The following is a 26,270-nucleotide window of genomic DNA, read 5'->3' as shown; positions in this document are numbered from 1 at the left end:
GGGGGTTTGTTGGAAGGGGGAAGGGGGGGGGACTTACAAGCCGTAGACGTTTAGGTGCTGGTTGCTATGAGAAGGGTTAGTAAAGTTGGAGAAGGTGGGTTGGAAGGGGAACTCACAATGTCCTGTCTGTGTCTGGTTTGACTTGGTAGTTGGCTTTTACTATTCCCAAGGCAACGGCACTTTTGGATTGTTAGTAATGGGAGGGTTTTGAGTCCTTCATACTACTTACATGTATCCGAGGCTGAGAACACCGATCAAATTGATACGTGTAGTCCGAGACATTTGTAAACTCCAGATGATGGGAATCGGCAGAGTTGCAAAGCAGACATCAGTAAAGATGTTCAAAGCTATCGTATGTTAGTGGAGGCTTCACACTGTTTGTTATGCACTCACCAGTATTCGTTAGTGCGAATGCGACAAACATCTTTTGGCTGTAGCAGACACCTTGCCTGGTCCACATTGCTTCCATGGGCTTGCAATACAGGAAGAAGGTGAGCCATGCGCCGATCGTGTAGATTGTTACCAAAGCTGTTCGAGGATGTTAGAGCCATGACTCAGGTTCTCGACCGCTGGTCTTACCTATCAGTGCCCACAGACAGCGCGAATACCACTTCCACATGTTGTTGTTTTTCAGTCTCAACAGGAAGAGAGCGATGGAAATCTTCAACAACCCAAGGGCACCAATGGCGGAAATAATACTGCCAAAGAAGCCGATGTGACTGAACTCCTGCATATCTTCCTTGGAAACCGTCTTAGCATGTCGTCCAAAGCCATGGTTTCCCTGAAGAATGAAGCAAATCCATCCACCCAGAGCTGCAAGCTGCCATCTGTTAGGAATGCTCAACAACAGAGTGAAGCCCGAGTACATACAGCAGCGAGCACAATGGCAATGTCGTCCTTCCCCAACGACCGCAGTAAGCCCACACGGACAAATATTCGGAGGCCGACACTAATCAATGCGGCGATATGGAAAACGCCCGTCAATGCGAGAAGGCGAGGAAGGTTGTTTTCGGCCGCCCATTTGGGGTCCACAGGAGGGCCCACAGAAGTCGAAGACATGATCGTCGCAGACGAGCGCAAACCAGTGGGGCGCAAAAACTGAACAACAAAAGATAGGAATATCGAACATTAAAAGAGTCAAGATACGATAGTACCCTCTTTCTCTGGCGCTGGCAGACAGGAACTCGGTTCCAAACCAAGCGTTTCACAGCGCGCTCATGACGCTCTTGCATTACCTTGGGATCAGACAGTTCTTCCCACCATGCATCACAGCAGCTGCTACATTAGGTATATGTGCTATCGGACATGGTTGCGCGATGTGGAACTCGTCCATGTTTGTCCTTCTAGGCATCTTGGCCATCCAAGCGGATTGCTGCCATGGCCACAACAGAGCTGCTACTATTGGGCGTGCTCGTGAACACCAAGTCGTGTAAATTGTCAAAACTGCAATCCTCCCGGATTCGCCAAGGTCTTCTTTATTTTCTTTGCGGAGAAGTTCCAGGCTCTTGGATATCCTGAGTCTTTGTAGAAAATTGAAGGAGACAGTTGTGGAAAGCTGAGGAACCAGAAGGGAGTTTTGCTGATAGTAGCACAAGCCCGACTTTTAGCTCTGATATGTAAAAGTTGATGAGCGTGGCGTAGTTGGTGTGTGTGTGTGTGGACGGAGAATGCAGCAATACGATGGCTGTGTATTGTAGGATCACCCGGCGGGTGTTGGACTACTTTGAGACGTAGTTGCGAACGTGTTTAATTAATTAGCTGCGGTCCCTGCAGACTCACCAACCACAACCAAAGTAATCGTCCTGGGCCCCGTCGCCCCCCGTCGTCCCGCCCTTCCTTCGCGGCACGGTTTGCACTTCCCCTGGCAATCTTCCACCAACCCGGCGTACCGAACCAGTATGGCTCGCTTCAACTTTTCCTGCGCTCAGCCTTTTGCAAAACGCCACTTGAGGCAAAGAGAAGGACTTGGTTGCAATGTAGGTTTGGCATGGCGCAGGGCGCAGTTCCATGGTTAATCTTACCCGTTCTCCGCTTCGCGAATGCGAATCAACTTTTGGCCCCTCATGCGTTCCATCTGCGCGGGTATATCGAAGGCGGCTTGACAGATGCTTGGCAATCCTGCGAACCCACATGGACCAAGATATCCTGCATATGGGCTGTTCGAACAAATGAATTCTTGAATTGCGATGGACGTCTCTGCATATTGTCGATGGCAAAAAGCAATGAGCAACGGACGCCTTAACAATCGCCTCACCATCATATAATCTACTTCGCACTTCTATAATCTACACTACAATAGTGATATTCAAGTGCCCTACTTCGACCCACAGCCCAAGACCTCGGTATAACACGAGTCATGCACATCCTCTTAGGTGGGTATGGGCTTCACATGGGCTGCGTCTAGGACATGAATCGGGCTCATCACCAGCTATTTCTAGACACAAAGCCAACACCAATCGCTCATGTACGGCCTTGGGTGCGGATACAGATGGCCGATCCATGTCGGTGCATGCACATGCAAGTCAGCCTACGCCCTATAAAGCCCATATTAGACGCGCTGTACGCAGTTCTACACTGAAGTTTTCTTTTTCAGCAGCCAACTCTCTTGTTTCACGCTCCCGTACAAGATGCGTTTCCTTGGTTTCCCTACCGCTGTCCTGGCCTTGGCCAGCGTAGTCGAGTCTGCTGCCCTTCAACGCCGTGATGTTATCCAAGATCTACAGAATCAAGCGATTGCGGCATTGAAGGAGGCGGAGACCAACGGTAGCCTTGAGAGGAGATCGAGCTGCTCTGTCTTCAATGCACCCGTCAGGAGGAATTGGTAAGTTGATGTGTTCTTGTGTCTTGTCAATCAAACTAATAGCCCCCAAGGGACCATCTGAGCAAGAAAGAGCGCAGAGAATACATCAGCGCTGTAAAGTGCTTACAGTCCCTGCCTTCCAAGTCCGACCCAGCATTGGTTCCAGGCGCCAAAACGCGATTTGATGACTTTGTCGGACAGCACATCAACCAGACGCGATCCATCCACGGTACTGGAAACTTCTTGACCTGGCATAGGTATTTCACTTTTGCCTATGAGAAGACTTTGAGGCAAGAGTGTGGCTACACTGGCTATCAGCCTTACTGGAACTGGTTCAGTTACCAGGATGACGTTACAAAGTCTCCTGTTTTTGACGGATCCGATACAAGTTTGGGTGGCGATGGCTCCTTTGTCGCGCACAACGGAAGTGTAGCTGGCGGCGGAACCATTTTCCTCCCTTCAGGCAACGGTGGAGGTTGCATCAAGAGCGGGCCATTCCAAAAGTTAGTACTCCAGTGCACACATTGAAAGTTCTCCTGACTGATCGTGTCAGTGTCCAAATCAACCTCGGTCCTGTGAGCCCAGCCATGGCCGGAGAACCCAAGGTCGCACAGCCACTCGACTTCAACCCTCGCTGCGCAAAGCGAGACATCACGTCGTATGCAGCGAAGACCTGGCTCACCAACGAGAATCTGCTCAACGTCACAATCGGTGCTGCATCAAAGAACATTGGTACTTTCCAGGATGAACTTCAAGGTCGCTTCGGTGATGGTTTCTTGGGCCTACACGCCTCTGGACACTACACCATGGGTGGAGACGGTGGAGACTTTTACAGCAGTCCCAACGACCCTGTTTTCTATCTGCACCACGCCATGGTGGACCGTGTGTGGTGGATCTGGCAAGCTCTACACCTTGACCAAGCCAACACCATCGCGGGCAATGTCGCTACATTCCAACCTAACAGTGCAAAGACCACCCTCAAGGACATTGTCCAGATGAACTGGCTGAACATAGAGCCCAAGATGATTGAGGAGCTCCTGGACACGTTGGATGCAGACCCATTCTGCTACATCTACCTATAATGCTCAATGAGAGACAAGAGTGTATATACTTGATATAATGGATTATTGTTAATACCTGAAAGGAGAAACAGTTGTGGGAAGCTTGCAATGCATGCTTATCGACGTCGTGTTTACCTTTGTGTACCAAAGTTGGAGCATCTGTGCTCCGCGGCACGCTGATTGGCTCGATCACGATCTGCCATCGAGTCCAGACCATCGGCTGTACAACCTCTATCGATTTCAATGTCACAATACATTTTTGGAAAAAAACACAATGCAATGACGACTTCTATTTCCATCATCGGTGCAGGCATTGCAGGCTTGACGCTGGGCCGCAGTCTCCTACGACGTGGTATTCCAGCGATCTTATACGAAAAAGCAGCTTTGAAGCCTAGATTCAACTATGGCATCACTTTGCATGCGACAGCTTACAAACCACTTCTCAAACTTCTCGACATTGATGAGGATGCGTTCAAGAGACGGGTAGCTGTCGACGCAGACAATGATGGCTATGGGAAGATTGGCTCAAGTGTAGAGCTTCCAAGTCATGACGGCTTGTACGACATTCATTCTTCTTTCCGCGCCAACAAAAACAAGCTTGAGCAGTTGTTGCGTGAGGGACTCGATATCCGGTGGGAACATTCATTCGAGAGCATAGAACCTGCTTCGAAAGGTACTAAGCTGCAGTTTCAGAATGGGGAGACAAATGCAGCAAACATCGTTATCGCAGCGGATGGCGTGCATTCGAGTATTCGGAGGCTCTTGTTGCCATCTGCACAGCCTAGTGTCCTGCCATATACCGTCTTCAATGGGAAGAAGAAACTCGATCGCGAGACATTCGACAAACTGTACGCGCCTGCCATGAGGGAAGCAAATGTCATTGAAGCGAAACATGATGACGTCGTGCTCAACATTAGCGTCAACGAGAAGAAAGCTGAGGAAGTCAGTATCAGCTGGATATACTCACGCGGAGTACGCAGTGACTCAGATCCACTCCACCAGCCGAACCGATCCAAGGAAGACGCCAAAAAGATTCCCGAGCAACTGTTCGAAGAAGCCCAGACTCTCAATGGTCTCCAGCCCCCTTTCTCAGAAGTTTTCGATGCGCAGAAGATGCGCAGTGACAGGATCCTTCATTGGCTCATGCGAACCCTACTTCCCCCGCTCTCAGACATCCAGAGGCTATCCGAAGACACTGGGGTGTGCTTCATAGGTGAAGCTGTTCATGCGGAACCGATTGTCGGGGGCAACGGCGCCAACGCAGCCATTCTCGATGCGCTCTCGCTCGCGGAGCAGATTGCCAATGGCGATCGGGCGGGCATCTCGAATTGGTACAAGGAAATGTACCCGGTGTGGACGAAAGGAGTGGAGCGGAGCCGAGAGAGTATTGCCAATGTGCATCGGCCGGTGAAGTCGGTTTCTGGTAATCTCTAAGGAAGAGGATGCTTGGTGCTCTTGGATATGCAATTCGTTCTCGCATTGTCAGAGAAATAGACAGATAGATACGAAGAGACCCGTGATACAATGCGTATACACAGCAAATCCACTCTGATCTTCCAGCGTGACACCCGTGACTACCACTTGACGTACGTACCCTAGATCACACCCTCATCTCCCCAGCCCCCCTTCTTCATAGCACTCCATACGTACCCCCAAACCCCTGGAACTCCCCTTGCAGCTATAATTCCTTCTTATCGCCCTTGCAGCCCCAACCTCCCTCCTCCCGCAAAACTCCAATACGGTCTAAAAAAGCAAAAAAAAGAATACTACAGTAGCGTACCATACTTCCCTCCCTACCCACTCCTACGCCCTTCCAAAGAACCCAAACCCCGGACCCCTCCCCTTCTAACCGCCAAATGCCCCCATGCGGGCACTACTTGCCCTTTACCCACTTTTGTACCACGGCCATGGACAGCCGTCTTAGCGCCAAGCTAAATACCCGCCGCTACAGCCACCAATGTAGTACGCCCACACCCACCCCTTCCGTCCTCGGTACCAATCACCCTTCTTACGGTTTTTTATTTTCTCTTCCGTCGTATGTTTGGGGGGGAGGGGGGTAAGGGTGTGCGGGGTATGTGTACGAGGGTGTTGTGTGGTAAGGGCGATGGAGACTAGCGAAGAGAGGATTAGGGCTGGGGAAGGAAAGGTCACGCAATGCTCTTTTTTTTTCTTGTGCTTTGGAGGATGTGGGCGCGTAGGAGTTGGGACTGAATAAGGCTAGGTGCCTATGAGAGGGAGGGAGGGCAGGTGGGACTACTAAGAATCTCGTGGCACAATGTCACTTGACGGGCTGGAGGGGGCGTGTTGGATGTTGGGATGTTGGATTACATAACTTCTACTACTACGTATTTTGCATGCGAGAACGAGAAAAAAAAAAGAGTGTAACTAGTAGGAAATAGCGCAAAAGAGACGAAGACGCCGTACGCTTGGGTTGTGCCACGGCGTAAGCAGCCTGATCTACGCTGTGCCGCAACGTGAGGCTGTACGTAGGTGTAGTACGGCGCGGTGGACCAGTGCAAAGGGAATTACGTACGGCACGGGTGTTGTTTGTGCCGCGGCGGCTGTGTGGAGAACGACGCGGCGAGATAAGGCGACTTCGGCGTAATGTGTGGAGTTGAGAAAGAGGGTGTTGGGCGAATGCAGGGTAGGAGAGTGGTCTCGTGCCATTTTGTCAGAGTGGCCAGAACGAGGCCAGTAGTATGGTTGATGTGGGTTCAGCTAAGGGTCCTTGTGTAACGCATTGACACGTTGACTATGGGTGGAGACTGACGAAAAGGATACGAGAGATCCACGCAGACATGTGAAGAAGAATATTCCAAGGTCACGATGTCAGTAGTCGAAAACCAAGATTGTAAGAGTTAGAGCACTGAATGAGTTGTTTATGTAAACCAAACAATGCATAGTTTCTATAAACGCCGTATTGCCTTAGATAGTGCCTTCCTTGCAAGACTAAAACATTGGTAAAATCCATGCATACTAGAACAGAAGGGGTATCGTGATTAAAAACAAGAAATATGAAGAAGAAAAAAAGATACAGTGACGAAGAAAAAGGTTGCACACTTGACCCCATGATCCCAGTCCTTGGAAAGATAGTTGTAGCCGCGCGCGACCACCCTATGCATAGACAAAAGGTCATGGGGAGCACAGAAAGTTTGGTGTTGTCGTAACATTGTCGAAACGAGCGTCGTAAGCCCAGCGCTTACTGCTTTGGACCATAGACCCAGTCTGACAGGCGTTAGTGGCCGAATGCAATGTGCAGACATGTGTTATTCTGTATGGACTTACATTGTGCAGCGTACTTGACTTCCCATGTAGGTGGCATGCCCTGGCATGTTGCAGGCTTGTTGCCACCAGCAGTCTCCACACGATAGACAGTGGTGATGCCTCCTTGGGCGATACCCGCCTTGTGCTGCAGGTAGAGCCACTGAACAGCAGGAAGACCGTTCTTTCCTGTGCATGCAGTCTTCGGTGCATCGACGGCGCCGAATTTCGCGACCTGGCACAGAGGGTATGGGGCACTGAGCTGGTCAAAGGCGAATGTTGGGGTGTTTGTTCCGGCAACATCGGCAAAGAAGTGGTGTCCAGCAACGTTTTGAAAGCCTTGAGCCTGAAGACTCATGTCGACTAGTTGGGGGGCCCATTCGGCCATGGAGAGGGCAAGGGGGGAGATGGTTGCAATCTTCCACTTGGCATCTCGGTCGTTGTTGAGTTTCGTTCCGATATCGTACAAGGTAGCTGGTGAAGGCAAACATTAGGACTGCTTCTGTATGCAATTGAAAAAAAAAGACTTACCAACAGCGCCAGTAGTACCAGGAACTGCGCTTGCGTTTGCACAGGTATAGTTTTGTGTACCGATTCCAAGTACAACATACTTGAGTGCCATACCATCCGGGCTTGTAAGGTCACTTTGAGGGAAGAGTTTGGCAAGATTATCGAGGTTCTTCGCGGGAGTGTAATTGTGTGGCTTTCCAGGAGCTGGGGGAAGAGCAGCTGCATAAGCAGAAGTGGCATAGAAGAATGCTGCTGTGATTGTGGAGAAGAGCATATTGACGAATGTTCGCACAAGTTGATGTTGGGAGAGTTGTTGATAATGCAATGTCTGAGTAGAACCAAAGGAGCCTGTCCCTTATTCTTTGCCAATGTCGAGGTGTTTGGAGAAGTACTTGTTGTATCACGACTTTCTGGCGCTGGCGGTTGGATACACTTATACCTTCTACACTGAACTTTGTCCTGGGCCGTTCGCCAGGCGGCCTACATGGGTGTGCATGCGCTGCCATGTGTATGTACGTCAACACAGACCACCATCCTGGCCAGATCTTTAATATCAATCCTTGAAGCGACATGCACACCAAAGGCTGGTGAGACCTGGACGTGGCTCTAGCGCGTCAGGGTGGCCGTTCTTGTGCATAACACTTTGCCGCTCCTGGCAAGCTGGGTAAAAGGCTTGTACCTCGTATAAGCGCTGATATGTGCAAACTCAAGCCCCAATCCAGGAATGTGGAGAGCGCTACGATGGGCATCTGTATTTCTGCTGAGCCGCGTTCCCGTGGCGCTGTCTCTTTTGGTGCTGAGCCTCTATTTTGCGCATGTGGGCGCGGACAGATGTTGGCCTCTTAGACAGCAGCTCCATAGCCAAGGCAGAAACCAACAACATGGCGAGGATTCAGCGTAGGGAGGTGGCATGGCTGTCTCACTCTTTCGATAGTTCTCAAAGGAATTTACAGTTTCAGTGTCGGACCTTCCACACAAAGGCCAAACGCCGGCACAGATTCGGTAATTCCACAGCTTGGAGGTTGGGTTCGCGCTGGTGTGCCCGAACGGGAGGCTGGCTGGAGGTCCGGGCACTTTGGCTTTCACCTGCTGTCCGTGCGCTGCAGGCGCCTTGCATACATCTGGCCGATAAAAAGACCTAATGTGGCCCAACAATGGCAGCAAATGACCCGATAGCGGTATGCACGCTCTATCGAAAGCCCCGCTTCAAGCCGTAATGTGGGCTAATTAATTGGGTCTATATCAGAGGCCAACGGAAGATACGGCAGTCATAAGCTCCATGTCAGACCGTTGCAACGTGGGAAGATAGCTGCCTCGTTGCCTGAGGATTACGGCATGGGTCGCGTTGGTGTCTCATCGATGACGACTCTATCAAAACACATTCTTTTTGCACAGCTTCGGTTAGGCGCGTCTAGCCTGACGCTCGCTGTGTAAGAGGTTGAGCATATTCTCTCCCGCTGACTCCAGGTTTTTTTGTTTCTGGCCCAGTTTTCTATATCAGTACGAGCAGGGGGTTCGCCTTGCCTAGTCATGGATACCGGCAAACATGCTTGGTGAAACCTCTATAGGGAAGCTGTATAAGCGGAAGTCTGCTGGGCAAAGTCGTGCTCCGGACTTCAAGATCCGAATATTCACAAGCCGCAAAATGCGCTCCTGTCGTCTGACAACCGATGGGAGTCATTCCTGGTAGGTATGCGATACGAGAGGGGCAATGTTGGCGTGTTAGTGTGCTGCATGGCGGCCAAAGGAGTGATATTAGCCTGCTTTCTTTTTCGCTGCGCTGCGCAGTCAGCTTGCACCTGTGGAGCACAGCAAGCTAGCGGGTGCGCCCGCGGTACATCATGGGACGACGTCGGGGAGACGATGAACAAAATCATCCCGACGTTTCGTCAGGACGCGCAAGGCAAAAACCGTGCGAAGGATCAGCGTACTCGAACGACTGTTTGTAAATCCATGGAGTTCGCTTGGTGAACTGTGTCAGAACACGAAGCGAACTGTTTCAGCGATCCCACACTACTCCGCGACGCTCCCCCAGCCTAACGAACGCCTGCAGGAGGCAGCCTTGATATTGTTGGCATCGCTCTTGGTAACGGTCCGTTTTGTTTTGATCCGCATTTTGGCGTGCTTCTCAAACAGCTTGACGGGTAGTTTCCATATAAGCTGTATAGTGACATCTAAGACTGTGACATCTGTCGTGACAGCAGATGCACCCCGTTCCGCCTGTAATCTATCGCGTGCTTCTGTTTCTCGGACCAGCCGAAGTCGGTACGGTGAATATTAAAGCCGTATCCAATTCAGGCGACCATGGGCAGTTGTACCATCTCCTTGGATCGCTTATCGCGGCTGTTAAGTTTCGAATTTCTCACACCTCTTACATGGCGTCGTGATACCTAACCCTTTTATTTCGAATATGTGTAGGAGCGAGCAAGATACGGCGAGAATGTGGATGGCAATCCCAAGGAAACCATGACTTTTGAACTCCAGACAGGGAATCGTTAAAAGTGGGGCAATTTCTCGCCACCACTCTTTCACCTGGCTTGACAGCTGTGCAGTACTGTACTTACTCCAACACCAAGGCACAATCAACCAGACCAGAACGAGGAGCCAGCCAAGGTATCATCATGGCAAGTGCAGATGACCACGAAACTTCAGGTTTTTGGCGACTGCTGGTGCCATTGACTAGCTTGCATCCAATAGTTGCAGGTATATGGCTTATCACCGTGGTAAGAACGTTTCCATCAACACCCTGCCGAAGCTCATGTTTCGATCAAGCCTATATTCGCATACGCCTTCTATAACGTGTTTCTGCATCCTCTCCGAGGTTACCCCGGGCCACTACTATGGCGCTGTTTCCGCTTCCCGTACGTTGTCTCCACCCAACGCGGGCAGATCCACAGGCGTTACAATGAGTTTCATGCCAAGTATGGGCCCATCGTACGCATAGCACCAAACGAGCTGTCTTACGCCGATGGTCGGGCCTTCAGAGACATCTATGTCAACAGGTCCGGACATCAGCCCTTTGAAAAGACGCGAACCTTCTTCAAGAAGATGTCGCCCGAGGAGCCAACTACAATTATGGATTGGCATGAAGATACTCACGCACGGTATCGACGTGCTTTTGCCAACGCTTTCTCAGAAAAGAGTCTCAAGAGTCAGGCTTCCGTTATAGAGCAGCATGTTGACGGCTTCATGGCACAACTGAAGAAACGTAACACTGTAGATCTCACCGACTGGTTCAATTTTCTCACTTTTGATCTGGCTGGGGATTTTTCTTATGGCGAGTCCTTTGGCTGTGTTGACAACGGGAAGGCCCATCCGTGGGTTGAGATTGCACAGGATTTTGGCAGGGGACTTTCTATGATCGCAGCAGTCAATCTTTACCCCCCTGTTGACAAGATCTTGCGATACATAATCCCAAAACGGATTCTGCAGCGGAGTGTAGACCATCGCCAGATGAGTTTTGCACAGGCCAAAAAACGGATAGCACAAAATATAGAGCGGCCGGACTGGGTAACACCAACGAAAAAGTACACTGATCAGAAAGACCACTTTACCGACCAGGAATGGGGCATGAACCTGTTGGTGATAGCTTTTGCTGGAAGCGAAACGACGGCCAGTGCATTGACCGCCATCACGAGAATGCTGGTTCAACACCGAGGTGTTCTCCATCGTTTGACACGTGAGATTCGAGAACAGTTTCAAAACGAGAGTGATATTACTGTCGCAACAACAAGCGACCTGCCGTTTCTCAACGCGGTAATACACGAAGGCATGCGTCTCGGCCCACCCGTTGTCATCGGATTACCCCGAGTCGTGCCAGAAGGTGGAGACCTGGTGTGTGATCGCTGGGTTCCCGGCGGAGTAAGATGCATTTTGTTCATGTCAAATGTTTCACAGCTGACACAATGTGTTCTAGACCTATGTCGTTTTCAACCAATTCTCCGCATTTCGCCAGTCGTACAATTTTTCCAACCCCAACTCATTTATTCCAGAGCGTTTTCTCACTCTCAACAAAAACGACGACATGACAGTATTTCAGCCCTTCCAGGTGGGCAGACATATGTGCATAGGCATGAAAGTTGCCTATCAGGAGTTGCGGCTCATACTTTCAAGGCTGTTGTGGAGTTTTAACTTGGCACTGAAGGATCCAAAAGATGTATTTGACTGGGGCGAGCAAAGTACCTATATTCTTTGGGTAAGTGTGTCGTTTTGGATTCTTGATGAAGTGATTGCTAAAGGCTGAGTAGGAAAAGAAACCGCTGGAAGTTGTACTGAGCCACGTGAACAAGTGAACTATGAAGTTGTGATACTTCGCTCAACGTTCAGTTCAAGCGCACGGGTGTGGAGATGAGACTAGGCAAGAATATAGTAATTGGATATTGCAAACTCAGCTTGTCGTGAGGTGGTAGTTATGGCGTCTTCTTCCATGACCGCAATTTTGTCTTTCTATCACTTATTCTTTCAGGTATTTGCTCCAAAGAAAAGTTAAGAATCATGGTACAAAGTGCGCAGAATCAGATTGCAGTTTCAATCACGTGATTCTTTACTGCCAGCACATGATGATTGAGACAGTCGTAGTCGTCGAGATGACCATGTTTGGCTTGAGGCCAGCACGCATGGATTGATCATCCAAATCGATGCTAATTTTGGACTTGTCTCGGTCAAGCACGCCATATTTACGCGTGCGTCTACAATGCGATAGCGTATATGTCGCGCTTGCTTCTGGCGGACTCGATGATCGGCATCCCGCATCAACACCTGCACCAACGTTGATGTAGCACCATTGCAGGAGAAAAATCATGGCCATAGTGAATCTCACGAAGCAGTCTTGCGAGCCTGGATAGCGCTTTGGTAGGCTTCCAAGTCAACATTGCCAGCATTCCAGATAAGGACGGCCTGAACCGAGACTGCCTTGCGCTTTGTCTGCTGCACATAGCCGATGACGTTGAGCCAGGTGCCAACATCCACGTCGGTATTTTTGGCGCGTTCCAGCACATGTTCAATATCTAGGTAGGCAATAACAGGGTCGGCAAGGACGGGATAGTTGTGTTTGAGGCGTAAGGTTGCCGTCTTCACAGTGTACTCATCGATACTGCATCAGTGTCAGCTGCTGCGTGTGTTAGTCTCACGGGCGCAATGTACCAGCCCAGGAAGCGGACTTTTGTCCCCCGCGCGCATTTTGGGAGGTCGCTGAGCAGCACAAGGCTCGAGGCAGGCGGAGCAGAAGACATGGTGGTTGAAAGCACAGAAGGCGGTGGAAACTAAGGCCGGGGTCTGTTGTGCACGTGCCAAGGTTAGTGCGAGCGACATCATACCCTCGTGCATCCAGGCCCGATTCATGACCAGCCAGGCAGCCCTCAAACACTTCACCACCGCACCACCAACACAACAAACACGCACGAATCTTCTTCTCTCAACGACTCCCCCGATACTTTCTTCATATTCCACACAGTACGTCCAAGCCGCGCATCGCCCCGCAGCCCCGCCATCCCACTCTTCGATAGGCACCCGAAGCGCCTATCTGAGCCCACGAGCGCAGCGTGCGATAAGTCCAGAGCTGATCGAGACATCTAGAGCTACGAAATCATGAGCGGCTGGGGTCTGGGCTGGTTTGGCGGCGGCCAGGCGAAGAAGGAGGCCCCCAAGAAGGCAATCCTTCAGCTTCGCGGCCAGCTCGAGATGCTGAACAAGAGAGAGAAGCATCTCCAAAACCAAATGGACGAGCAGGATGCCTTGGCGCGAAAGTACGTCTCTACCAACAAGCAAGGTACGTGCATTCCGGCCCCGTTGCTCCCCCAGATAACGTCGCTGACAGTCACCACAGCTGCCAAATCCGCATTACGGCGAAAGAAGCAGTTTGAGCATTCGCTCGAGCAGACAAGCTCCCAGATCATGACTCTTGAGCAGCAGATTTACTCCATCGAGTCGGCGAATATCAACAAGGAGACGCTGGATGCCATGAAGAATGCTGGTGCCGCCATGAAGCAGATACATGCTGGCCTAACTATTGACAAGGTCGACGACGTCATGTACGTCATACCCAAAATCGCTCATTCTCAACAACAGTCACTAATTGCATGTCTAGGGAAGGCTTGCGCGAACAACACGCTATTGGCGAAGAGATAAGCGAAGCAATTACCTCGAGCATTGCAAACAATGGTATCGACGAAGACGAGCTAGATGAGGAACTGGCAGAACTACAACAAGAGAAGTTGGACGAGCAAATGCTCAATACTGGCAGTGTCCCCATTCACGACGCGCCCTCGAGCCAAAAGTTGCCACAGGCTCCCAGCACGAATCCCAAGGCACCACAGCGAGTCGAGGAAGACGACGAGGAAGAGGAGCTGCGGAAACTGCAAGCGGAGATGGCCATGTAAAGCAGACATGGTCCACCAGACATGGACATTGCCCGTGGGCGGTGATGGTCTTTAGGCGTATGGCGATATGGTCAGAAGCCCAGGTTATAGGCTTCAACTTTTTTTTCTTCTCTAACCTTGATTCCTCGCCATTTTCCTTTTGTGTCACTTGGGGCATTTAGTTGTTTCTTTGGATCTTCGTATCGAATGCACCCAGACGTTTGTGTTTGGAGGCTGCACGTAATGAAGAATGGCAGGGAAATGGAGAATATTAATACCTTGCAATCTCCAACGAATCTCAGTGCGCTCTTTTTTCTTTGGCGACTTGTCCCCTTGGCTCATCTGACCCCCCTTTTTTTTGTCTGGTAGCCAATTACCACTCAACTCTTCTTTTGCCGGAAACAAGTGGCGCGGTACTCACCGATTCGACAAATTCCCAGAAAAGGGATGCTTCACAAGAAGGTGAGTTTCTGGAACAAAGGAGGACCTAAAAACAGGTAAATAGCCAATTTGCACATGTACACACGCAGACGGTAGTGAAAGGAGTAAGTGTAAAAGACAGGCTTTTTTGATCATTCATACATGCAGTAGTAGCCATAATAGCACATGGTGCTCCTATTTTTTTTTCTCTTCTCCATTCCAAATTTCACTTTTGAAAGCTTTACCATGGAGGTAAGCCAGAAAACACCCATCTACGCCCCATCACCAAAGAGAAAACTCCTGTTTGACCCCCTTCCAACAAAGCTACGCTGTTTGATGGGTATCGAGTACAGTAGTTTCGCTTCCTCACGTGCTAAACGCCGATAAGAAGTAGTCCGATAGGTTCAAAAAAAGCATAGTGATCTCTTTTTCCAACTTTTCAAAGGGTCAACCAAACACGGCGCGATTGCGCAAAAGAGTAGAGTTCAGTCGGCCAAAGGATGAAGGAGAAAAGAATATACATGCCATCGCTCAATAGCTAAAACATTACAAGAAAACAAAACTCCTACTCCGGCTTTGCAGCCTCTTCGCTCGGCTCGGCCTTGGTGCTCTCTTCTGGTCGGGCCGTGCTATCTGCAGTCGACTCAGCCAATGGATGCCGCAACGGGGTGCCGTTCGGGACTGCTGGTGAACCGGGAACAGGAGTGATTGGCTCGACGCTTGGTCGGTGTGAAGGAACTGCGGGAGGTGCTGGGGTTGCAGTCGAGGGTGGCGCCGAGGCAGGCGGTGCTGGCGATGCGCCAGTCATATTTGGCGTAAACTTTTGAGGCTCGCTGTTTTCACGCGGAAGTGCTGGCGACGCTGACTTGGTTCCCGAAGGAGCCTGTTCAGCTGGTTTTTGTTGCTGTTGCTGCTGCTGGTGTTGAGTCAACGTATTGGCTGCGGCATCTGCTGCGATTGCTGCTGCGGTGCCAGCGGCAGTAGCTGGTACAGTGACTGGCGTGTTCTCCGGTTTGACAGCAACATTTCTTTTGACATGCTTGTTGATACTCTCCACACCGCAAATGGACTCGAGCAACTTTCTTTCAGGTTCTGTCAATGATGCTTCGGGCACGGTCCTGTCTACGCACGCCCGGATAGCATTGTCTACCTTCTTTTGCTCGTCAGGCCCTGGCCTCTTCTCCAAGTACACGAGACGATACGCTTCGAGCTGGCGAATGAGGTCTGGATGTACACCAATGGGGTACCGACCGGAGGGATGTGGGGCTGAGCCTTCGTTTGATGAACCCTGATGCGCGGGACCTTGGTTCGGCGGTGGACCGTAAGGTGAGGCATTACGTTGAGCGGGTGATGCGGTAGGCGCATTGGCTTGTTGACCGGTTGCGGGGTACGGTGCATACGGACGAGGTGGTGCAGGACCATATGGACTGGCGCCAGTGGTAGCGTATGGTCCACCATAAGGGCTTGGTGCCGAGGGCCCACTATATGGTGATTGCTGTGGTGCGGCCGTGGGGAATAGGACACCATACTGCCCGCTTGACCCAGCTGCTGAGTTGGCGGCTGGTGTCTGCGCATTGGGTGGCGGGTAGGGCCGTGGAGGGTTTGCAGCTGGTGGGCTGGCGGCTGTGTTGCCACCAGCCCAAGGGGATGCATAGGGTGAAGGGTGGGGAGCATTTTGTGGCCCGTTGGAAGCAGCAGCATTACCTTCACCGCGAGCCATACTAGGAGGAAGACGAGGCTGCGCAAGGCTCGGGGGTAGTCTTGGCGGGGCTTGCGGCATAGCATGGGGCATGCCGGGATGATATGGATATCCAGGCTGGGGATAGGGCTGGTACCCATTGGGAGGCGGCTGATAGTATTGTGGTCGTGGTGCATGATTGAGTGGAGGACTAGCCTGTCTCTTCCTACGCTCCTTCTCGATCGAGACTTCGGGATTGATTCGCCAGAGGTATCCTTTGCCTTCTTTGTCGCCCTTCATGAAAGCATCGTGCTGGCCTAGGTTGTGACGCACGCTAGATTGCCAGCCGCTCGTAGTCGTCTTGAATTTGTACCAAGGATACTTGCGCTCAATGTAGGTGTAGATGGACTGCAGATTCATCTGACCAGTAGGGGAGGATGAGATGGCTTCGTGAATAAGAACCACATAGTTGGCAGTAGGACGTTGTAGCTGCTCTTCTGTGTAATCTTCGATACGCATCTCTGGGGAAGGGGTCCGTGGTGGTCTCATTGGCTTGGCTTGTTTCTGGAGACCAGACAAAGTACCATCACCATGCTCAGTAGACTCCACAACACCATCGTCTTCTCCGTCACCCGCATTCGACTCTTTACGCTTGGGCGCCTTTGGCTTAATTGTCGGTATGGGTATATCGGCAGGATCAATGCCAGCTGCCCTCGCTCTCTCAATGTCCTTGGCCTGCTTGATGAGCTGCGATCGCTGACGCTTCGACATGATGCCATCTTTGGGCGGCCTGCCAGGACCTTTGCGCTTTTCAACCACGTGACCGATAAGGTTTCGGGGCAAGTTGTGCTGAATGGCCATTTCTTCTGTGATGAGGCCATCTATGTCACCAGCTTCCAGTTCGCCTTCGTGTGGTTTGCGCAACAAAGGCGGGCTGTCGTTTGGCGGAGGCTTACTTGGCTGCTCAGTCTTGGTGACCACAGGGATGTCCTTGACAGACTCTTCGGCAGGTGCCTCGTCCTTGACAGTTGTCTTTGCAGGAGTCTTGGCTGGCGCCTTGCCCTTCTCCTTTGGCTCCTTTGGCTCCTTGGGTTCCTTTGGCTCTTTAGTCTCCTTGGACGGAATCGACTCCTTGTCCTTCGTGTCCTTCTGCTCCCTTGATTCCTTGCGCTCTTTCTGCGCTTTGAGTTCCTTGACAGACTCACGAGCAGATTCTTTCGTCTTGCCTGAATCCTTGACTTTGATCTTGACCTTCTTTGCTGGGGGCTCTTCGGGAGTGAGTTCACGGTGCTGGGGTTTCCTCTTGTGTGCCTTTTTGCTGTCTTTTGAGGTGGATGCTGGAGGTAGGTTCTTGATCTTGAGTTTGAGATTAGTCTTCTGGCGAGGCTTTGGTAGTGGCTCTTCGTAATCGTCCATTTCCTCGTCGGCCAATCCATCGTCATCGTCACTATCGCTCACAGGGTGGTGGTAATAGACATGACGCGGGTTGACACTCTGTTGGTCTTCGCTCTCAGAACTGATGTGTTCGTCGCTTTCCAGCTGGCCATTGCCGTTCTCAAAGGAAAAGCTCATAGGACGTGAGCCAGATTCTTGGCGATGTCGCTGCTGCTCGGTAAGCGCGACGTCGGGTAGATAGAAATGGATGTTGACGGCGCCTATGAGCAGGTGATCGCCGTGATCCAGGGGAACAGTTTCGCCCTTTGGATAGAAGTCGCCCTCATGATGCAGGCCGTTGTTGCCCAAGACGTGTATGCAAAAGTGGCCGGCATCAAAGTCGAAGAAAATCTTGGCATGCTCGCGCGATATACCCTTCGGTCCCAGAGAGCCGGTCTTGGCCATGATTTGCTGGGGATGTATGGGCACGAAGGGACAATCGTTGGGATCCTCGGGTACGTGGCCGTCAAACTGGGCAGGTACCTCAGGAAAAGTCTGCATGAGCATATTCTGAGGCGCGCGCTCGGCGGGGTTCTCTTCAGCAGGTTCGCCAGCTGGATGGGAGTTTGAACTGAGAGAGTGGGAGGCATTGCTCTGGCGGCGCTGCTGAAACTCCATTGGCATGGACTCGATGGGTACGTTGACGATGCCACCTTTTTCGGAGATGACGCTGCGAGCACCGCGACGGTCGCGCTTCTTCTTCTTGCGGTCCTTTTTCCCGTTGAGGTACTCCTCTGCGGCTTTGGTATGGCCTTTGGCATGCAGCGCCTCGGCCTTGATGAGGCGCTTCATGTCACGGTGAGCGAGGTGGATGTTGCGCCCGAGCGTGATCTGGTAGGTGTGCATGTAGTAGGAGCCGTCATCGAAGCGTAGGCGCGCAAAAGCCGTGAGGCGCTCATTTGTGGTTGGGGGCATGAAGGGGTCCATGGCAGGGAAGGCAGAGGCGGAGGCGCCGACATCCATGGGCAGCGGAGCAGCTATGGCGGTCGTTGCAGCCATGCCGCCGTTCATGTCGCCATTCATATCGGCAGACTGGGCGAGGTTGATGGGGTCGGCGAGAGGGGAGATTTGGGGATGGCTGGGGGTATTGGCCGTGTTCATGTTGTCGATGGTGTCCATGGGGCCGGGGTTGGCAGGCGCATCCTCTGCGCTGGGGGCTGGCAGGGCTGGCGGCGCATCGGCGGTGGTGGTAGTGGTGGTGGAAGCCATCTCGGGAGCGCGCTGGTGGTGGATGGATGGGTGGCCGGGGGCGGGGGAGTCATCTTGGGCGACGACATGGTGGAGCTGCTCGCTAGACGGGGCTACGGCCATGCTGCTGCCGCCATGTTCGGAGGGAGTTGGGCGGTGGTTGGGTGTTGTGGCTATCGTGGTGGCTATCGGGCGGTGGTGCTGGTCGTGGGTGAGGGCGAGAGCGAGGTGAGGTTTTGGGCCGGGGGTCGTGGATGGCGCCCTCTGCACACGGACGCGGTTTAGCGGCGCGCTTGTTTTTTCTCGTGATCGAGCAGGCCGTGGGCGGATATCGCGCAACACGTATACAAGAGAGACAGCAGGCAAAAAGGCCGGAGTCGAGCTGTCGCAAACAAGCTGTGTTGTCGGAGAGAGAGGCTTGCGCCGGGTCTAATCTTGCTGCACGTGCCATGGCCGCAGAACCATCGTACTTTCTTAGTATAGCAGGGCTATTGCTCCTTCCATACTAGTCGGGCCCGCCTCGTCCAGCCAGTCGCCCACAATTACCATCACCATCATCATCAATCGCATCAAAGCGCTGCACACCACCGTACTACACTACACTACACTACACTACTCTACTCTACTCTAATCTACACTACTCTACACCCCATATCGCTGCACCACACGATACGACACTACACGGCGAAGCACCTCAATGGCTCCCAAAAAGAAAACCCCGCCCGCCGCATCCACCAAGTCCGCCCCATCACCCCAGCCCGCACACACCCTGCCCAATTGGCCTGCCTTCACTCCTCTTGTACCAGAAGCAGACCTAGCGCTGCAACAAGTCCTCCCCAATCAAATCATTACCATTCCCAACTTCTGGCCAGCGGCGCTATGCAAGACCTATGTATCCTTTTTATCTTCACTGCCACTGACTACCACTCCTGGAAAACCCAAAAAGGGCGATGCAGTGCGAGTCAATGATCGCTTCCAGATTGACGACCCTGCCTTTGCTGAACGGTTGTGGAGTCAGACGGCATTGAAGAATCTTGTCACGGGCGCGTTGGGCTTGGATGAGAAGCAGCGGCACAGTCTGTGGGGCGGCGACGTCGTTGGTCTCAATCCCAACATCCGCATCTACCGCTACACCAAAGGCCAGTTCTTTGACCAGCATTGTACGTCGCTGCCGTCTCCTCGCTTGCCAACCAGCCCTACCTAGTCACAACGCCAGTTACTGCATGCCACTGACTCGCCCAGATGATGATTCAAACAATGTCACCATTCCCGGCTCACCACCAGTCCAGGCACGAACCACTTGGACCTTGCTGCTTTACCTCACCTCTCATGCAACCGGATGCATCGGTGGAGAAACTGTCTTTTACCTAGACCCACCCAAGTCCAAGTCCAAGACCAGAGGCCCTCCACCCGAGCCGCTGCAAGTGGACCTCCAAGTCGGCCTTGCCCTTTTGCACCGCCATGGCCCAGATTGTATGCTGCACGAGGGGCGCCAAGTCGTCGACGGCGAGAAATGGGTAATCAGAAGCGACCTATGCGTCAAACGCTGATGAGTCCGGTTCCTCCAACCAAGTTTTGGTTCAGAGCTGATTGCCCTATTCAACAAGCCCTCTCTCTTGCGGTCTGGTTCCTGTTAAAAAATCGCAACACCAACCCCGGAACGCCCAGGTGCAAGTGACATTGCGCTTGTTGTCGAAATGCATCACCATGTTGCATACTCATCATGTGCTTGCCAGACACCGATGGCATCTCACAGTCACCTCGACGTTGTGTAAGCTGGTTAATACATCGAACTCGTTAAATCACCAAAGTACGGCAAGGCTCCAGACATATTTTCCATTGGTGACTTTAACACTCATCATACATCACACAAGCTGAGGCTTGAACAGGGAACAAGGCCAACAGAACCATGTCTCTTTCGAGGAGGCTACGTACACACAACAGTGCATTCTGTTTTCTCTGTAGACCTCAACCTCCCTGGCCTATCTTGGCTCGTGCGCAATGCCTATCTCCATCTGTTTTAGGCTATGATTACTTCCTGCACGTGTACCACACTTCTCCTCCGACATCGCCACATTGAGCATTGGAGCACACCTGCCTGTCACCGACCGAATCGTAGTGCTTTTTACAAACAGAGTGATACCAGCCGGGATTAGAAGCAAAATTTGCTGACACGACCAGTTCCGCCTTGTCCTTCTTGTCAAATGCCAAAACGTCCCAATGAGATCCATCGGCCACTTGACAGTGAGAACAACCCTCGCCGTTGGAACGCTTACCATCGTTGTAACGGTGGCATGGAACACATACCCACCCCGTCGGTGCATCGTCCCGGTATCTTCGTGCACGTGCGGTTTCGTCCACTTCGTTGTTGTGTATTCTACGCGCTGCGAATCCCGCAAGTTCCGAGTGAGGCTCGCGTGGTCCTTCTTTGGGAGAAGACATGCAGCACCCCATTTGAGAGGTCTTGTGCTCGAGCGGAACAACTTACCAGTGGAAATGCCCACGGGCGGATTATATGTCTACTTCCTGTGTGTGCTTGCTTCATTCAGGTTGATTGCTTCATCCATCACGCATGACTGCGCTGGAAAGCCCTATGGCCGACTTGTATTCTTTTTGTCAAATGACTTCCTCATCATATGAGCAAATTTTGCAGTATCAATCATGTTAGTTACTTGTGGCACCAGTAGGTGACCAGCAGGGTGAACTTGTAGACTAGCTTTGTGCCAGGAATGCTTTTCACACTGGTATAAGTGTCTTGCTGTAACCCAGACTGAATCCATGTTCCCTATGTATTGCAATAGAACTGCTTACAAAAACGTCAAATATACTAGTATACTCGCAAAACTCACACTATTTTCTATTACGAAATAGAAATTGAACATGTACTTTGCATGTACTCTAGCCAACAAGTTCGACAAAGTACACAATTCATAGGATCTGTCAATGGTGTCTTAGCCGTCCTTTCCTTCTGCGCCACCAGAGTATTTTCAGAATTCGATTGGACTCATGTGAAGGCGGGAATAACGTGCAGATAGTAACAAGAATGCATATACCCGTACCAAGGCGTAACGCCTGCTGGAACTGACCCTATCAAGGTGCGCGACCATGTTGCACGACTTTTGCGAGACATGCACAGCCTTGCGCTCGTGCGCACTGAAGGATCCCGTTCAAATACGAAGATGTGCCGCCCTTGTGGACCACTCCCTATCACCACTTCTTCTTCTCTTCTTTATGGCTGAACCCACGAATTCGAAAGTAGAAACCCCAAGCGCCCCGGTGCCTGAGAAAGCGACAGATACCCCTGGTCAGAGACAAGAGGAGGCTTCCGCGTTTGTGCGCTCGTGGGAAGGGTACCCCAAAGGCTATCCTATGCTGGCCGAACGCATCGCTTTGAAACCACAGACAGCTATCTATCGTAGATTCGCAGCTCTAAATTCTCGGCGTATACTGTATCTTCATGCCGAGCTATGCATCCTGGAGAAACGTCTGCGGAAAATCGAGAAAGAAGAGAAAGAGCGAGACGATGGATCAGGCAAAAGACCATCTCATAGATACGCAGCCGACTACGAGCGCATGCTCGAACATCAAGATGGCGATGGGAAACCGCATTTGGAACTTCTCGGGACGATTGGTGAGAAATTGAACCAATACAGTGAGTTAATGTCACTAGCAATACAGACGAAGGGCAATATGACTAAAACACTACAATTCTAGATGAAGCACTGCTACAAGTCTCATCCCTATCCCAGATCCCAGCACCGCAGAAATTTGACCTCACCGACCTCTACCACTTCCTGGGAAGCGAGTCCATGGGGCCGTGCTGGCTCGCGGGTACTGATCATGGCACTTGGGGCGCTTGGGACAACCCCGAGCACCATGCACCAGACTTAGTTGGAGTACATCCTCGCCCAAGGGCTGATGGTTTCTCGCAATGGATTGTAGAGAAGTCGGTACGTCTGTTTTCCTGTGGACTCGGCCGTTTCACAAAAGGCACACCCAACCTGGGTCGCAGAGTGTATTATGACTCGGATGTCCTGAAAATCACGTCTTGGATCACGTGTATCCTGGCATCGCTACTGCCCATTGCCTCAATTTTGGTCCTGCTGAATGTGCCATCGCTCAAGGGCAGGCTTTGGGTCATTGCTGCCTCCAATATCCTGATGAGCGTGTGTTTGAGGATGTTTACAGAGGCGAAGAAGTCAGAAGCATTTGCCATTACCGCTGCGTAAGTCGATCCTTTACGAACATGTTTTCTAAGCTTTGTGCTGACACTTGTAGCTTTGCTGCTGTTCAGGTGGTGTTTGTAGGAACGGATCGTGATCCGGGGGCCCGGTGAGCGCTTGTCGTTTGGTGGTGGCACTCAGGTGTTGTCTTTCATTATAGTATCAACCATCCCTCGTGACTTATATACTAGTACTGTATGTGTTTGTATGTGGACTATATTGGGCTTGTCCCTAGATGGAAAACGTTGTTTTCTCGGAAATCAATATAGCCAGAGGAACATTACTCTTCAGCTCAATTCAAACGTCTGACATTGTAATTGTTATGTGTTACTCCGAATGATAGGGCATGCCATGCAATAGGCCCGAGATTTTCACATCCGATGCTTCCATGCCGAGGCGCTAGTTATGCTCCGCCTCGTCGACTTCACCCATTCCCATTACGCGAACATTTCGCATAGTATACTCCGTGTCAGCATCATGATGGAGTCGCATAGCAGCTATGTCGCATACCCTGTTGGTCATAATGTGCAGTTCATCGGCATGAGACATATCAACTCTCTCGATCAATGAATCTGGTAGGTAAGCACGGCTACATTTCCACAACCGCACTGGCCTCGAGCAATTCCATGTCAGACCATAGCAACTCCAACCGTGTCTTGATACTACTTACCCCGATCTGGCGCTTGGAAATCTGACGCATTACTTTCACCCCAGGATATCCCAAGAACAACCCCGCAATCTGGCCAGCCTGCCGTGGCATGCCTAGAACGCTGGGCACATCAAGCTTAGTTGCTGTGATCGGATTGGTCCGCCCTTCGTCCATCTCATATCCTCCTGGGAGTTTCTTCGTCTCGGCGGGCCATGCTTGCTCGGCATAACTTGCATCTCAGCACCAGACTGGCGGTACTGAGCGCGGTGGCGGCTAGTGACTCTAGGACTAACTACCATTCTTGGGCAAACGTCCTTCACCCAGGCTTTCCCCGCCATTCTTCATGTCTTTGCTTGTCTTGGTATTGGCCTACAGGACCGAATTGGCCATTCCAATCCACGTGTCTATCGTACATGATGATGACCCGGGAGCTAGTGACTGTTTTCATTGGATCAAAAAAGCTTCGCGGAGTACTGCTCTGGCCAAGAGCTGAAAATCACCTCGGCTGGAACCATCTTGATGGTAGTATAAATGTTGGGGAGCGCATGCCCCAGAATTTCCCCCTTGCAGATCTTCGTGGTTGATCTCACCCTTTGGTTCTCGATCCAGTCTGACGACCCACTCTCTACACCATGAGTAACGAGACAGAAGAAAAGGTCGATGCAGTCCTCAAGGAGAGCTTGACTCCACCTGCAGCCGGCAGCGCCAGTGGCGACTACATCTTTGACGAGATTGAGGAGAAGAAGCTGGTCCGCAAGGTGGACTGGAGGCTCCTACCCATATTAGGGGCTCTGTACTCCATTGCGCTAATCGACCGTACAAATGTAAGTAGAGGGACTCGGCAGGCAATTCTCTTATGGAACACTCCTAACAGAACTCTTAGATTTCCAATGCCCGTGTCGCAGGCATGGGACAGGACCTTCGTCTCGATATCGGGGACCGATATACAATTGTGCTCGTCATGTTCTTCCCTACCTACTTTCTCCTCGAACTACCTTCCAACATCGTGCTGCGCAAAGTGGGAAGTGCAAACTGGCTGTCTTTCATCGCAGTGTCTTGGGGCGCCGTGATGATTGGCCAGGCCTTTGTGAAGAGCTGGATTTCACTTACTATATGCCGTGTGCTGCTGGGAGCCTTTGAGGCTGGGTAAGTAACCTGGCCTTCAATCTCCTAGCCTTGAAACTGTTAGCTAATGACAAAATACTCTAGCTTCTTCCCCGGTTGCGTTTATCTCATTACGTGTTGGTACCGCCGCTATGAAACACAGAAAAGGTAAAGCAAGCGCTTAGGCAATCACAACACTGGACAAACAAGCTAACCTATCTTTTAGGTTGGGCTTGTTCTACCTCTTCTCAGTTGGCATCGGTGGCCTGGCAAGTATTCTAGCCTATGGCTTGATGCAGATGGAAGGCCTTTCAGGAGTCCGAGGGTAAGCAGATGACAGCCACAACCCCCAACCGCTACTTGGGCATAAGTGTACTGACATGTAGCACAGTTGGCAATGGATCTTCATAATTGAAGGAATCATTACAGTCGTCGTCGCCGTCGCCGCCTGGTTCATCATCCTGGATTTCCCCGACAAGGCCGAGAAGAAGGGTTTCCTTACTTCCACCGAAGCAGCTGTGATCATGCAACGCATTGAAGACGACCGCGGCGACTCTGTCGATGACCCGCTGACGTGGGCAAAATTCGGACTGCATGTCAGAGATATCAAGTTGTGGGGATACGCGACGCTCTTCATGAGCACTACAATGCCTGCATACGCTTTCAGCTACTTCCTCCCTGTTATCCTGCTCGGCATGGGTTACAGTGCAGGGCAAGCCAACGCCCTCGCTGCCCCACCCAGTCTCGTTGCCATGTTCGGAGCCTTTGCCTTTGCATGGCTGGGCGATAAGTACCGAGTTCGAGCTCCGGTCATCGCAGCGCAGTCTATCATTACTATCGTCGGGCTTATGATTGTTGCTTACGCCGAAAACAACGGGGCAAGATATTTTGGCACATTCCTTGGCGTTTGCGGATGCCAGGGTAATGTACCTGCTATCCTTGCCTACCAAAGCAACAATATTCGCGGCCAGAGTAAGAGATCGGTTGGCAGTGCGCTGCAGATTGGATTCGGAGCCATTGGTGGCATCATTGCGTCGACCGTCTTCACGCAAAAGGAAGCGCCCAGGTATCTCACGGGACTCTGGGTTACTGCTGCTTTGCAGTTTTACATTCTGGGTGTCCTAATATGCTTTACAGTGTATTTCCGGAAGCAAAATGCGGTGGTTGAGAAGCAAAGGGCGAACGGGGAGCCCCTGGCTGAGAGGGAAGGACAGGCGGGGTTCAAGTACACGCTCTAAGGCGTGGACGAGTCTTGCTGTGTATGATAACATCTCTTTTGCAAACACGGTCAAGGAGTAGTACAAAGGAATACTATGCATATACTATGCTGCACCCCGCTTGTACTACTATTTTGCGCCTTTCTCTCCGCGGTTAAGCGTGACACGATGACGTTTTCTGCCCAACCACTACGTGTCGCAGGTTGGACCCATGTCTCCTTGTCTCAGCCTCACTCGTAATAGCAACAGCTCCTCAGTCAGCAACGCCATGTGCCTCAGCTTGGCTCCCTAGCCCTGCTTGAGGCATAATTACTTCTTTTTTCTTTGCACTTGTACACTCTTGCAAGCCTATCTTCCTTCGCATCCCAT

General features: G+C 51.5%; 11 protein-coding genes across 11 annotated transcripts; 7 read left to right on the top strand and 4 right to left on the bottom strand.

Annotated features, from left to right (window-relative positions):
- Positions 1 to 33: 33 nt before the first annotated feature.
- On the bottom strand, positions 34 to 1,059 carry COCCADRAFT_106862 (uncharacterized protein; the record flags this gene model as incomplete). The annotated part of the gene is made up of 6 exons (XM_007718208.1): positions 34 to 64; positions 117 to 179; positions 230 to 347; positions 394 to 528; positions 580 to 820; positions 871 to 1,059. The coding sequence occupies 6 exons, from the start codon at positions 1,057 to 1,059 to the stop codon at positions 34 to 36; spliced, it is 777 nt and encodes a 258-aa protein (XP_007716398.1).
- Positions 1,060 to 2,627: 1,568 nt separating this feature from the next.
- COCCADRAFT_40308 (uncharacterized protein) lies at positions 2,628 to 5,295 on the top strand (the record flags this gene model as incomplete). The annotated part of the gene is made up of 4 exons (XM_007718207.1): positions 2,628 to 2,821; positions 2,872 to 3,303; positions 3,354 to 3,845; positions 4,074 to 5,295. The coding sequence occupies 4 exons, from the start codon at positions 2,628 to 2,630 to the stop codon at positions 5,293 to 5,295; spliced, it is 2,340 nt and encodes a 779-aa protein (XP_007716397.1).
- Positions 5,296 to 7,060: 1,765 nt separating this feature from the next.
- Positions 7,061 to 7,906, bottom strand: COCCADRAFT_8471 (uncharacterized protein; the record flags this gene model as incomplete). Its single annotated transcript, XM_007718191.1, has 3 exons — positions 7,061 to 7,086; positions 7,147 to 7,596; positions 7,654 to 7,906. 3 exons carry the CDS (start codon positions 7,904 to 7,906, stop codon positions 7,061 to 7,063), a joined length of 729 nt encoding a protein of 242 aa, XP_007716381.1.
- Positions 7,907 to 10,253: 2,347 nt separating this feature from the next.
- On the top strand, positions 10,254 to 11,924 carry COCCADRAFT_106910 (uncharacterized protein; the record flags this gene model as incomplete). The annotated part of the gene is made up of 4 exons (XM_007718206.1): positions 10,254 to 10,355; positions 10,405 to 11,493; positions 11,549 to 11,827; positions 11,880 to 11,924. The coding sequence occupies 4 exons, from the start codon at positions 10,254 to 10,256 to the stop codon at positions 11,922 to 11,924; spliced, it is 1,515 nt and encodes a 504-aa protein (XP_007716396.1).
- A 523-nt stretch (positions 11,925 to 12,447) lies between these two features.
- COCCADRAFT_106901 (uncharacterized protein) lies at positions 12,448 to 12,863 on the bottom strand (the record flags this gene model as incomplete). Its single annotated transcript, XM_007718205.1, has 2 exons — positions 12,448 to 12,724; positions 12,775 to 12,863. The coding sequence occupies 2 exons, from the start codon at positions 12,861 to 12,863 to the stop codon at positions 12,448 to 12,450; spliced, it is 366 nt and encodes a 121-aa protein (XP_007716395.1).
- A 355-nt stretch (positions 12,864 to 13,218) lies between these two features.
- Positions 13,219 to 14,009, top strand: COCCADRAFT_40304 (uncharacterized protein; the record flags this gene model as incomplete). Its single annotated transcript, XM_007718204.1, has 3 exons — positions 13,219 to 13,399; positions 13,457 to 13,661; positions 13,718 to 14,009. 3 exons carry the CDS (start codon positions 13,219 to 13,221, stop codon positions 14,007 to 14,009), a joined length of 678 nt encoding a protein of 225 aa, XP_007716394.1.
- A 964-nt stretch (positions 14,010 to 14,973) lies between these two features.
- Positions 14,974 to 18,831, bottom strand: COCCADRAFT_40303 (uncharacterized protein; the record flags this gene model as incomplete). The annotated part of the gene is made up of 1 exon (XM_007718203.1): positions 14,974 to 18,831. The coding sequence occupies one exon, from the start codon at positions 18,829 to 18,831 to the stop codon at positions 14,974 to 14,976; it is 3,858 nt and encodes a 1,285-aa protein (XP_007716393.1).
- Positions 18,832 to 19,405: 574 nt separating this feature from the next.
- Positions 19,406 to 20,258, top strand: COCCADRAFT_106889 (uncharacterized protein; the record flags this gene model as incomplete). The annotated part of the gene is made up of 2 exons (XM_007718202.1): positions 19,406 to 19,868; positions 19,951 to 20,258. The coding sequence occupies 2 exons, from the start codon at positions 19,406 to 19,408 to the stop codon at positions 20,256 to 20,258; spliced, it is 771 nt and encodes a 256-aa protein (XP_007716392.1).
- Positions 20,259 to 20,916: 658 nt separating this feature from the next.
- Positions 20,917 to 21,348, top strand: COCCADRAFT_106878 (uncharacterized protein; the record flags this gene model as incomplete). The annotated part of the gene is made up of 1 exon (XM_007718201.1): positions 20,917 to 21,348. A coding segment is annotated over one exon (432 nt), but the record flags the coding sequence as incomplete, so codon positions are not given.
- Positions 21,349 to 21,939: 591 nt separating this feature from the next.
- Positions 21,940 to 22,937, top strand: COCCADRAFT_40301 (uncharacterized protein; the record flags this gene model as incomplete). The annotated part of the gene is made up of 2 exons (XM_007718200.1): positions 21,940 to 22,360; positions 22,423 to 22,937. 2 exons carry the CDS (start codon positions 21,940 to 21,942, stop codon positions 22,935 to 22,937), a joined length of 936 nt encoding a protein of 311 aa, XP_007716390.1.
- A 1,275-nt stretch (positions 22,938 to 24,212) lies between these two features.
- COCCADRAFT_106886 (uncharacterized protein) lies at positions 24,213 to 25,922 on the top strand (the record flags this gene model as incomplete). Its single annotated transcript, XM_007718199.1, has 5 exons — positions 24,213 to 24,404; positions 24,464 to 24,726; positions 24,790 to 24,852; positions 24,911 to 25,009; positions 25,076 to 25,922. The coding sequence occupies 5 exons, from the start codon at positions 24,213 to 24,215 to the stop codon at positions 25,920 to 25,922; spliced, it is 1,464 nt and encodes a 487-aa protein (XP_007716389.1).
- Positions 25,923 to 26,270: the final 348 nt, after the last annotated feature.

Source organism: Bipolaris zeicola, assembly GCF_000523435.1.
Source record: "Bipolaris zeicola 26-R-13 unplaced genomic scaffold scaffold_218, whole genome shotgun sequence".
Classification (NCBI taxonomy): Eukaryota; Fungi; Ascomycota; class Dothideomycetes; order Pleosporales; family Pleosporaceae; genus Bipolaris; species Bipolaris zeicola.
This window is presented reverse-complemented; position numbering and strand designations above follow the sequence as displayed.